The following is a 13,125-nucleotide window of genomic DNA, read 5'->3' as shown; positions in this document are numbered from 1 at the left end:
GCTCTGTGTGGGGCTCTGAGAGGCTCTGTGTGGGGCTCTGTGTGGGGCTCTGTGTGAGGCTCTGTGTGGGGCTCTGAGAGGCTCTGTGTGGGGCTCTGTGAGAGGCTCTGTGTGGGGCTCTGTGTGGGGCTCTGTGAGAGGCTCTGTGTGGGGCTCTGTGGGGCTCTGTGAGGCTGTGTGGGGCTCTGTGTGAGGCTCTGTGTGGGGCTCTGAGAGGCTCTGTGAGAGGCTCTGTGGGGCTCTGTGAGGCTGTGTGGGGCTCTGTGAGAGGCTCTGTGTGGGGCTCTGTGAGAGGCTCTGTGTGGGGCTCTGTGAGAGGCTCTGTGAGAGGTTCTGTGAGAGGCTCTGTTTGGGGCTCTGTGAGAGGCTCTGTGAGAGGTTCTGTGGGGCTCTAGGGGGCTCTGGGAGGCTCTGTGCATCATAGGATGGACTGGGAGCATGTTGAGCTCCGGAAAAAAGATGTCCGTTGTAAACAAACAGACCAGCAGGTCATAGAGAGCACAGATAAGACATGTCTGTCTCCTAACTCCACTTCCTGTCCTTGCATCATTTACCTCTTTAACACTTTGAGTGCCAGCCACGAGAAATCTCGTTAGTTCATGCCATGCGTTGAGTGCCAATGACGAGAAATCTAGTTTTTTAATCGTTATTTCTTTTATTAGCGATTTCCATAAATTTTCCATCAATCTAGCCTCACGTTACCATTGGGACTGGCTCTGAGCTCGAACAGGGAAAATACCGCCCCCTATCGTCTTCCGAGTGGTAATGCACGCATTGGATTGGACTGAATGAAAATGCATGGGGGGAAAAAATCTGGAATCCACATTTTACTTATCAGGCATGTAACCCGATCCGATTGCATTCATTGCCGACCCTCAGAACAGCGTGGAATATGTGTTTCGAGTACCCAGCGTTGGATCAATAAACGCGATCGATATTTGGAATGGCGATCAGGAATTGGAATAATCTTTTTGCAGAACATCTGATGTGAGGTAAGGAATCTATTTTACAAGTCTTGGGGTAATCAGAGTTTTTTTTCACATATCTCAACGTGTCCCCCATCTGTGTATGTGTGTGTGTGTGTGCTGACCAGAAAATAGATAATCGATTTTTCAGCCCGCTTCTCTAGCGTGCATAAGTACACATATACTATCGATAATCTAGCGTTTATTTGAAAACGATTCATAAATAGGCCGAAAAATTACAACGTGTTTTATGTATTCCACTAAAGGGCGTTTATCACAGAATCTTTTTTATTTTCTGGAAATTTCCAAAAACTTGCGTTTTTCAAAATGGTATAAAACGGAAATGTACATGTTGACTGCAAGCAAGCAGTGTTAATTTTGGCAGCTATTTTCATTTTAGTTTTAGTCTTAGTCATGTGTCAAGTGCTCCTTTTTCGTTTTCATCATATTTAGTCATCTTCATTTATTTTTCGTTTAGTCAGTTTTAGTCAACTAAATGTCTGAGCATTTTAGTCTTAGTCAGTTTTTGTCTCAATTTTGTCTTTTTTGTTTTAGTCTAGATTTTGTCGATGAAAACGGATGACATTTTTGTCTATTTTTTGTAGGGATGCACCGATATGAAAATTTGCGGCCGATACCGATTGTTCAACTAACACAATCGGCCGATACCGATATTTGTGACCAAAAAAAAAAGTTACTTATTTTTTTTAATAAAAAGATAAACAATAAATTATGAAACTACTGTATATTTGTATGTCTCTAAATGTTTTGATGAATTGAAAATGGAGGACCCTTATGTAAAAAAGCCGAAAGTCTTTTTCTGGTCTTCATCCTCCAGTCTTAGCACTGTTGTTGTATTGAGCTGTACTGTATTGTACCCATTCCGCAATCTGTTAATAACGTTTTCAATCAATCAATCAGACAAATGTATAGAAAAGCTTTTATTATAACCATATAACAAAAAATTATATTATTGTTTATGAAAATGTGTTAGCCCTATCCTTGACTATTATTTTAGGCATGGCAACAAATAAAATAATAATAATAAAATTAATAAATAAAATATTAAATAAATAAATAGGCTACACGTCTCTCTTTTTGTGTTACAAATTGTGCTCACCAATATCAACATAGGCCTCTTTACTTACTTAAAAAAGGAAACATCAAGAAATATGTTTATGGTATTCCATCATGCCATGTGTGTTTTTTATATATTTTATAATGCTCATGATTATTGCTGAAGTCTGAGTCATACAATACCCACTGGCTTTCATCTTCAACAGACTAACTTGACTAAAAAGACAAAAGTGTATGAGTTTTAAGAGTTTAACACTATGGCCGCCAAGGACGCCTTAACTCGTAATTCTGCCAATGACGCCGTAACACGTCATTGAGATCAATATTTCAAAAATCTGTGATCGCAATCATATTTCTCCCGCGGAGACTTGAGATCTACTGTTGATCCCCTCTCAACTCTCCAACGGTTCAAGAGCGCCATCTGGTGGCGGATCGCCCTAACCGGAAACGGAAACTGGTGCTCATCCAAATTCGGTCCGATCACTCGCTATAGGTCCCGGGACTCGAGCGCGACACAATGGATAGCGATCCGTTACCAATAACTCGATAAACAACATGATTTGGACGTATATACTATTATACAACCTGGAGATGGATCGCATATTTCAACATCCCATAATAGGAATATTTTTGCTCATCGCCCAACGGCCCGAGGAGACTGGGGTAAGTTTCAGCGTTTTTTTTTACTGTGTTCGATACAAACTGCTCTAATGATCATATCACCCACACTAGATGAATCATCTAACGTTGGCCACGGAATTATAAACGACCCCCCCCCCCCATCCGGTCAACATCAGATGATAAGTAGTAACTTCTAGAAGCACATCCATTTGAAATTTTTTATCTCGCGCCGATCGCTATCAAACTGTATTTGATCATCAATATAATGCATTTAGGGCTATAAATCACGTTCTGCAGAATGCTGCATAAAACGATAAAAACATATTTATACTTTAGACCGTATTTTAGTATGAATATGTGAATGAAAAAGTATAACGTTCCTACATCCTGAACCATAGATAATTGACGTTGAATGGGCCATAGTAATGTCAATTTAGCAATACAATTTAAAAAGTTATAGCCCTGCAAAGAAGGGGAAGTTCTCCATAGACAAATAGAGCTGGCAGAGGATGGTATAATGATGTACATAAGCCTGGCAAAGAAAGTGTTAAGAGACAGCACTCACTGTATCTCTCAAACAAAGCTCCATGTTCTCCAGTAATATCTCCATAATCTGAGTTTGCAACAGAACCATTTTGATTGACAGTCGATTCTGCCAATTACGTCACACCGCTAGCACCCACCTCCTGCTGTTCTTACGACCAATCGGCAAGCGTTTATTCTTATTTTACTTCCGGGAAGTCCGCCATTGATTTTGACGAGAGCTCAACAACAACAACAACGACAACAACAACGTTAGCTCCCCGCGGCCCACGAGTAGATTACCAGCGCTCCGCAGGATGACCAAACAAGGCATAATGATTTTACTGCAACGAATGTTATAATAAAAGCTTTTCTATACATTTGTCTGATTGAAAACTTTATTTTTTTTATCCACTTTTTCTCCCATTTTTCTATATTTTCTCCCATCCCAATTTCGTATCATCCAATTCAACCCTCCCCTGTCACGAACGCTGTTTCTTGCCTCCCACAAGCCGGCTGCAATGTGGACTAAGTCATACATAGCACAAGTCCCCTCCGGTACTTGAGGTAACAGCAGTCGCATCTTTTCACCTGCGCAGCTCGATCTCTCAGTGGCGAGGAGTAACGCGTGGGAGGCTCACGCTGCCCCCGACACTTCCTGATTCTACTGCGCAGGCGCACCAACCGACCTGTAGGAGTCGCTGTCCACAACGCCCGATCCCCACCCATCAGTTTCCCACCCCCTAATACGGCCAATGTGTATTAGTACGGACGGCCAGCTAAACTGAAAGCAATGTGGAGCGCTGGGCTCGAACAGGCAAGCCCAGCGTCTCCGTCATTCGTGGCGAGTGCCTTGCCCACTACGCCACGTAGCCGCCCCTGATTGAAAACTTTATTAACATATTAACTGCCATGCAGTTTGCCCGTCTCATACCACTCTCTGCCACCACTCTAAGCCTATGGAGATGTTCACCTTCTTTGCAGGGCTATAACTTTTTAAATTGTATTGCTAAATTGACATTACTATGGTCCATTCAACATCGATTATCTATCGTTCAGGATGTAGGAACGTTATACTTTTTCATTCATAGATTCATACGAAAATACCATCTAGAATATGAATATGTTTTTATCGTTTTCTGCAGTAATTCCTAGAACGTGAGTTATAGGGCATAAGCGCATATATAGATTATCAACTGCCGTTTGTTGCCGATACACGTTATATTAAAAATTTCAACTGTGCATGAATGCTGCAGAAAACGATAAAAACATATTTATACTTTAGACCGTATTTTAGTATGAATATGTGAATGAAAAAGTATAACGTTCCTACATCCTGAACCATAGATAATTGACGTTGAATGGGCCATAGTAATGTCAATTTAGCAATACAATTTAAAAAGTTATAGCCCTGCAAAGAAGGGGAACTTCTCCATAGACAAATAGAGCTGGCAGAGGATGGTATAATGATGTACATAAGCCTGGCAAAGAAAGTGTTAAGAGACAGCACTCACTGTATCTCTCTCAAACAAAGCTCCATGTTCTCCAGTAATATCTCCATAATCTGAGTTTGCAACAGAACCATTTTGATTGACAGTCGATTCTGCCAATTACGTCACACCGCTAGCACCAACCTCCTGCTGTTCTTACCACCAATCGGCAAGCGTTTATTCTTATTTTACTTCCGGGAAGTCCGCCATTGATTTTGACGAGAGCTCAACAACAACAACAACGACAACAACAACGTTAGCTCCCCGCGGCCCACAAGTAGATTACCAGCGCTCCGCAGGATGACCAAACAAGGCATAATGATTTTACTGCAACGAATGTTATAATAAAAGCTTTTCTATACATTTGTCTGATTGAAAACTTTATTTTTTTTTATCCACTTTTTCTCCCATTTTTTCTATATTTTCTCCCATCCCAATTTCGTATCATCCAATTCAACCCTCCCCTGTCACGAATGCTGTTTCTTGCCTCCCACAAGCCGGCTGCAATGTGGACTAAGTCATACATAGCACAAGTCCCCTCCGGTACTTGAGGTAACAGCAGTCGCATCTTTTCACCTGCGCAGCTCGATCTCTCAGTGGCGAGGAGTAACGCGTGGGAGGCTCACGCTGCCCCCAACGCTTCCTGATTCTACTGCGCAGGCGCACCAACCGACCTGTAGGAGTCGCTGTCCACAACGGCCGATCCCCACCCATCAGATTCCCACCCCCTAATACGGCCAATGTGTATTAGTACGGACGGCCAGCTAAACTGAAAGCAATGTGGAGCGCTGGGCTCGAACAGGCAAGCCCAGCGTCTCCGTCATTCGTGGCGAGTGCCTTGCCCACTACGCCACGTAGCCGCCCCTGATTGAAAACTTTATTAACATATTAACTGCCATGCAGTTTGCCCGTCTCATACCACTCTCTGCCACCACTCTAAGCCTATGGAGATGTTCACCTTCTTTGCAGGGCTATAACTTTTTAAATTGTATTGCTAAATTGACATTACTATGGTCCATTCAACATCGATTATCTATCGTTCAGGATGTAGGAACGTTATACTTTTTCATTCATATATTGATACGAAAATACCGTCTAGAATATGAATATGTTTTTATCGTTTTCTGCAGTAATTCCTAGAACGTGAGTTATAGGCATAAGCGCATATATAGATTATCAACTGCCGTTTGTTGCCGATACACGTTATATTAAAAATTTCAACTGTACATGATCCTACACGTTATGACTGATCATGCGCGGATGAACGGGGGGGGGGGGTCGTTTATAATTCCATGATCGTCAGTAAATGCTTTATGTAGTATGGGTGATATATTGATCAGAGCAGTTTGCATTATTAATAATAAACACTCACGCTGAAAATGACGTCAGCGTCCTCTTACCGTTCGCCGATGAGACTGGAGGAAAAAGATCCCACTTATTTGACGTGATCTACTCGATCCATTTCCGGTTTGTATAATAATAATAAACGCCCAAATCATATCGATTATTGAGTTATGGCAGCAATCCATATACACGACGTGTGTCTAGAGTCCCGCAACAATATGTGAGTGCCGGACGCATTTGCCCGGTGCACCGAGATCACCAGAGATCCATTTCCGGTTGTAACTCGCCGATCATCCACCAGGCGGCAGTATTGAAGCGTTGCAGAGTTGTGCAGGCTCCCACTGCATCAGACCAGGCTCTGTGAGGGCATTCTGAATACCATGGCGAAAAAATTAAATATGATCTCAATAACGTCGTACGCCGTGGAATGGCAGAATTATGTTAATGCCACAAAACGAATGCCTTTTATTAATCATAAGTAACTTCGATGCAGTAGCGTGTGTGGGGACGGCGTTGTGCAGGTCGCTTGACTGAAACTTTTTTCAAAGTTTGAATGTGTGGGCCAGATTGATGCGACACAAATTGATGGATATTTATCGGCTACTGCCATCGGCACATTTGAGCTTATAGGCCGATGGCAGTCAACAAGGCACTTATCGGCCGATACCCGACCGATATATCGGTGCACCCCTAATTTGTAGTTAATGTACAAAAATATATATATATATATTATATAAATTATAAAACTTTTTTTTTCTTTTCTTTTTTTTACAGCTACTGTTTTATATATACTGTTTTTTTTAGTAATAACTAGAAAGTAATGGTATTTATTAGTGCTGTCAGGCGATTAAAAAAAGTAATCTAATTAATTACAGGATTTGTAATTAATTAATCTAATTAATCGCATTTTAATCGCATAACCATTTTATGCCTGATATTCTATATTCTATAATCATATTTCAAATTGCATGTGTCCAGATGGCAGAATTCAGTACTGTATCTACAAAACCTTCTGTTTAATCATCTTCCATCTATTAATTTGCTTAGATTTTTCAGGTCTGGTCAATTTGAGCATGGTGTTATTCACAGTCAAAGATAAAAAAATTTATTGATATTCTCATTTGGTTCATTACAATTGACTCAAAATAAAATTTTCATTCAATCAATCACCGCGCAGATTGATTGATTGATTGATTGATTGAATGAAAATGTTATTAACAGATTGCAGAATGGGTACAATACAGTACGGCTCAATACACACAATTGTTAAGGGGATGCAGACCAGAGAGAGACTTTCGTCTTGTTTACTTCAGGGTTCCCCATTTTCAATTCATAATGAATTGTAAGTAAGGGTGCAACTTGCACCGTGCAATCCATTCTTTGTGGATCTAGCCCACAGTATTTCTGACACTGGGAATACATTCCCTGAGATTCATAGATGTCCCTAGAATCAGATACCAAGAACATGCAAATGGACCATATTAAAAAAAGTCTGTAAATGTGTATTCTACATTCTTATGGAATGAATGAGATACAAAAAAAAATTATAAAAAAAAATTATAAAAAGAAATATTAATTTTTTTTGTAATACATTTTGAGTTAATTTTCATAACGCGATAATTTGCTGTGCAATTAATTAATCTAATTAACGCGATAAACTGACAGCCCTAGTATTTATTCAACAACAGGTGATTGTATAGATTAGTATTAGTATCATTAAAAGTTCTATGCTCAACTATACTTCACCCACGGAAAGGTTGTTGGCACATTGGTTCCACACGGACATTATATGTTGTTGCACTTGCTTCCAGAAGGCTCCGTTTAGGTCAGCTAGTAGCAGAGGCTCTGTTGTGATTTTTAATGCACAATAAATATTCAACATTCTCTTTTGAGACTCCGCCTCAGACTCTAAAAAGCTCACTAAAAGCTAAACATTGTCACCGGTATGGCTGTCCGCAACATGTCATTAATTGTGTGCGAGAGGTCGATAAGTTAGCCACATTAGCATGAGCTAGGTTAGCCACTAGCTAACGCGAGCTAGATGGAAATACAAACAATATAACGTTACTGGTGAAAAAGTGATTTACGTTGGAATACTCCTTTGCCAACTTGCTGTACTTTGCTTGCAGGTCTGCAGCTGGATTATGAATAGTCCCAACTTTAGCCAAGGTAACGTTAAGCTAAAACTAGCTTTTCAAATAGCTCTTCAGCTAATGCTAATAACAGAGCTCCCCGTCACACTGCTCTGTCGGGGACGATGGCATTAAGAAAAGTTATAATTATTTTTTCTCGTCTTGTTTTAGTCAACAATATCAACATACATGAAGAGAAATTTCGTCCTGGTTTTTGTAAATTAAATGTTTGTGTTCTCAGTTGTGGTCAACGATATTTAATAAACTATTTAGTCTCGTTAGCGTTACATGGTCTTCAATAACGTGACGTCACGTCTCGTTGTCGTCATGAAAAAAACCTTCGTTGACGAACATCTTTCGTCACCATTTGAGTTGACAAAATTAACACTGCAAGCAAGTCATTGATAAGCGACGGGCGTATTAGACACATAGCCATAATATAGAATATAGAAATAGTTCCGTGAAATCATGAAATATTGGAAAATCTGTCTAAAAAGGCTGGCATTCAAGCGATAAATCGTGCGCCCCCTGCTAAAACATGTCTGTCTCCTAGCTCCACTTCCTGTCCCTGCATCATTTACCTCTTTAACTAACTCATGTCTGTCTCCTAACTCCACTTCCGTAGTTCGTGAATCTTCCACCAGTATCTGTATTGTCCAGAGTACCGTGGTCCTCTCTATACCCAGCAGCACTGTTACTGTCCACTAGGGGTGTAAAGGTACACGTATCCGTACCGAACCGTTTCAGTGTGTACCGTACCGTACTGTACCGTACCGGACGGCTGTGTAGTGTACCGAACGAATACAACGGTATGTTAACCACTAATGACCGCCCACCGGGGGCTGTTTTTTCCACAATCTAATATAATGATTATAATTTTTGAATTTCTTTACAAGTCGATTATTAATTTCAATATAGAATATTCGTTGACGGCCCTACAAGTGCAATTAGTTACTGCACACTACATCACCCCTGAGTGGAACATGGAAAGCCAAACTTTCCCCCACTGTACCGAAAACCCCTACCGAACCTTGACTTCAAAACCGAGGTACGTACCGAACCGTGGTTTTTGTGTCCCGTTACACCCCTACTGTCCACGTTCTCAACAACAGTTGAGTGGAATCCAGACAAAGGCGCTAATTGGAAAACGCAGCGATGGCAGCTTTACCTCTTCTCTGTGGGTAGAATACAGCTCTGTTTTACTCTCTGTACCGTTCTTTCCATCAGTCATGTTATTTCTCTCCAGTGTCTCTCAGGATGTTGACTGTGTGTGTTTGACCCAGGCAGCAACCCTGCTCCCCTGTGTGGGAGGTAAGTGGGTTTGAGGGGCAACTCTCCAGCCCTGAGAGTTTCCTGCTGGGGGTTGCAAACAGCCTGGAGGCAGAGTGTGCGTGTGTGTGTGTGTGTGTGTGTGTGTGCGTGCGTGTGTGTGTGTGTGTGGCGTGTGGTCACGGTGTGTGGCGTGTGGTGTGTGTGTGTTGTGTGTGTGTGTGTGCAAGCATTTGTGTGTATGCACCTGCCCTTTTGGGTGTGTGTGTGTGTGTATGTGTGTGTGTGTACTTGTATTGATCTCTCCCTGGCGCTGTGGTAGATTGGTTCGGCTGCAGAGAGCGACCCGGCACCCACTGCTGTGTGTCTGAGTGTCTCTGACATTTAACATGATCTTTAAAGGCATTTCTCCATAGTGCCCGCAGGATCTAACGGCGTGTTGGGTGGTTCTCTCTCTCTCACTCTGTCTCACTCTCACTCTCGCTCTCTCACTCACTCTCACTCGCTCTCTCTCTCGCTCTCTCACTCTCGCTCTCTCTCTCACTCTCGCTCTCTCACTCTCACGCACCCTGGCAGCCAGATATGCTCTGGAGCAGGCGAGGTGTGCTGGGGCTGGTTGGTTGGAGGGTGTAGTAGGAGTGAGGAGTTCAGTTAGTCAGCATTTGAAGCAGCCAGGGGTTTTAAGTTTATGGAGACGGCGTTCACTGATTTCAAATTGACCCGAGCCACACTGTTTGAACTCAGTGGAAATCATCTTCTCACCTTCTCTCACCTTCACTTAACTCCTCCCTTCGCTGCTCATGTACCCCTCCTCTCTCTCTCTCTCTCTCCATCCTTGTCTGTCTCTCTCCTTTCCCCATATCTCTCCTTTCCCCCCACCTCCCTCTCTCTCCCTTCCTCCCTCTCTCTCCCTTCTTCCCTTTCTCTCCCTTCATCCCTCTCTCTCCCTTCCTCCCTCTCCCTCCCTTTCTCTCCCTTCCCCCCTCTTCCCTTCCCCCCACTCTCCTCCCCTGCCTCCCCCTCTCTATCTCTTCCTCTCCCTCCCTCCCTCTCTTCTTTCCCCCCACCTCCCACCCTCTCTCTCTCTCTTTATCCTGCCCTCCCTCCCTTCCCCTCTCCTTTCCCCCACCCTCTCTCTCTTTCTCCCTCTCTCTTTCTCTACCCCTCTCTTTCTCTACCCCTCTCTTTCTCTCTCCCCCCCCCCCCTTTCCTCCAGGATCTACTCTAAGTTCTCCCAGAAGAAGATGGTGGAGCTGTCTGAGGCGGGTCTGATGAACTTCCTGCTGCTGTTTGTGGTGGTGGCGCGACAGGCTGAGCTGGAGGACGTGTCTGGACGCGCCTGTGAGCTGCTGGGGCTGCTGCCCCCAAACTGCCCCCCTGGACAGCGCTCTCTGGTCTGGAGGGGCCAGCTGGCCCTGCTGCTGCTCTTCCAGGTGGGGCTGTCTCTGGGGCTGTCTCTGCCTCCCCGGGCCTTTTTATCAACGACTGTTTTTAACCCTTTCACCGTCGGTAGTGTGATAGTAAAGGGTTAACCTTCTGTAGTGTGGCAGTGAAATGTTTAACCCGGCTGTTGTGTGGCAGTGAAAGGGTTAACCTGTGTATTTATTGTCACAGTGAAAGGGTTAACCGTTTGGTAGTGCGGCGGTGAAAGGGTTAAAGGCCCAATCTGTGATTCCTAACATAAAACACAAGGATAGCTCCACCACCAAGAATAAAACAAAACGGAACGGAGGACAGGTTTTCATTCTCTAGTTGATACAATACCAGTAAACAGTTAATATGTATTTAATTGACTGGGATTTTGACATAATACCAGACACCAGGTTCATATTTATTAGATTTTTTTTTTAATGCATTTGCTGTATTTTGTGTCTGTAAAAGGTAACATTGGTAATATTTCTAAACCCTGGATTAGAATAGATCTATGTTTATATGGCTGCAACAATAAGCTCTGTAGGACATAATTCATTTAACTTTTTCATACCACGGTACAGGAATTACCAGCTCAACCCCCCCCCCCCCCAATTCCAGGCTGCCCACATCCCCAAAACATGAAGAGAAAAGGTATCACTTTGTATGAGAACGTGGATGTAATTGAAGCCTTCTTTCAGGAGAGGGGTCTGGATGTGGGGGCCCAGGCGAGCTGGCTGGCCTCCTCCTTCAACGAGACCGCCAAGGAGTTCTACAAGAAGACCACGGAGGCCGCTCGCAGGCTGGCCCTCTGGGGGCCTCTGGGCTCTTACCTGGAGGGAGTGGCGGAGGTGTTTGAGACGAGCACCAATCTCAGCCTATCGGAAGAGAGGCTCCTCAACGAGGGATTTGATTGGTTGCTGCCAGCCTGCCGCCAGTCCGAGCTAAGTTCTGCTTTGGGCTTCCTGCAGATTGTTCTCTCCCAGCTGAGGTGAGGGAGGGCTGGTATAAGCACTCACACACACTCGCAGATGTCTCACACTCACTCACATGTCTTATTTAGATATAATTTACATTTTTATTTTACTAATATAATACTTAATGAGTATTGTGAAGTCTTATTTAAGGTGTTGTGAGGTCTTATTCAGAGTATTGTGAAGTCTTATTTGGAGTATTGTGAAGTCTTATTTAAGGTATTGTGAAGTCTTATTTAAAGGAAAACTCCAACATTTTGGGAAATTAGCTTATTTAACATCTTCCCTGGAGTTGGACAAGAAGATGCATACCTTTTTCATCTCTCTGCATGCATTGGGCTTAGGGAACGCCTGGACCGTTAGCCTAGCTTAGCTTCATTACTGGAATTGGGGCAGACATCTAGCCTAGTTCACTACAGTCAGGAAATATACAATCAAATACAATCAAAATACAACTCCCAAACGTTCCTGTAAACATGTTGTGACCTGTGTATTTACCACGTCTCCCAGTCACACGAGTCTCCCAGACACACAAGTCACACGAGTCTCCCAGTCACACAAGTCTCCCAGACACACAAGTCTCCCAGTCACATGAGTCTCAGTCACACGAGTCTCCCAGTCACACAAGTCTCCCAGACACACAAGTCTCCCAGTCACACAAGTCTCCCAGACACACAAGTCTCCCAGTCACACAAGTCTCCAAGTCACACAAGTCTCCCAGACACACAAGTCTCCCAGTCACACAAATCTCCCAGTCACAGTGTGACTTGTGTGACTGGGAGACTTGTGTGTCTGGGAGACTCGTGTGACTTGAAGACTTGTGTGACTGGGAGACTTGTGTGACTGGGAGACCTGTGTGACTGGGAGACTCGTGTGACTGGGAGACTTGTGTGTCTGGGAGACTTGTGTGACTGAGAGACTCGTGTGACTGGGAGACTTGTGTGTCTGGGAGACCTGTGTGACTGGGAGACTCGTGTGACTGGGAGACTTGTGTGTCTGGGAGACTTGTGTGACTGGGAGACTCGTGTGACTTGTGTGACTGGGAGACGTGGTAAATACACAGGTCACAACATGTTTACAGGAACGTTTGGCAGTTGTATTTTGATTGTATTTGGAGTATATGTCCTGACTGTAGTGAACTAGGCTAGATGTCTGCCCCACTTCCAGTGATGAAGCTAGGTCCAGGCGTTCCCTAAGCCCAATGCATGCAGAGAGACGAAAAAGGTATGTATCTTCTTGTCTAACTCCAGGGAAGATGTTAAATAAGCTAATTTCCCAAAATGTTGGAGTTTTCCTTTAAGGTATTGTGAAGTCTTATTTA

The 13,125-nt window shown here is 43.4% G+C and overlaps 1 protein-coding gene across 4 annotated transcripts in view; it reads left to right on the top strand.

The window, feature by feature from the left end:
- mms22l (MMS22-like, DNA repair protein) overlaps positions 1-13,125 on the top strand; it is a 94,929-nt gene that overhangs the window by 31,813 nt on the left and 49,991 nt on the right. For all 4 annotated transcript variants that reach the window (XM_084336909.1, XM_084336910.1, XM_084336911.1 and 1 more), the window contains exons 14-15: positions 10,637-10,853; positions 11,532-11,821. In XM_084336909.1, coding sequence (XP_084193035.1) covers positions 10,637-10,853; positions 11,532-11,821 — 507 coding nt within the window. The remainder of the gene's footprint in view (positions 1-10,636; positions 10,854-11,531; positions 11,822-13,125) is intronic.

The sequence above is a fragment of the Notolepis coatsorum genome (genome assembly GCF_963971535.1).
Source record: "Notolepis coatsorum genome assembly, chromosome: 19".
NCBI classification, from domain to species: domain Eukaryota; kingdom Metazoa; phylum Chordata; class Actinopteri; order Aulopiformes; family Paralepididae; genus Notolepis; species Notolepis coatsorum.
The sequence above is the reverse complement of the archived record's forward strand: the minus strand, read 5'-3'. Positions and strand labels throughout refer to the sequence as shown.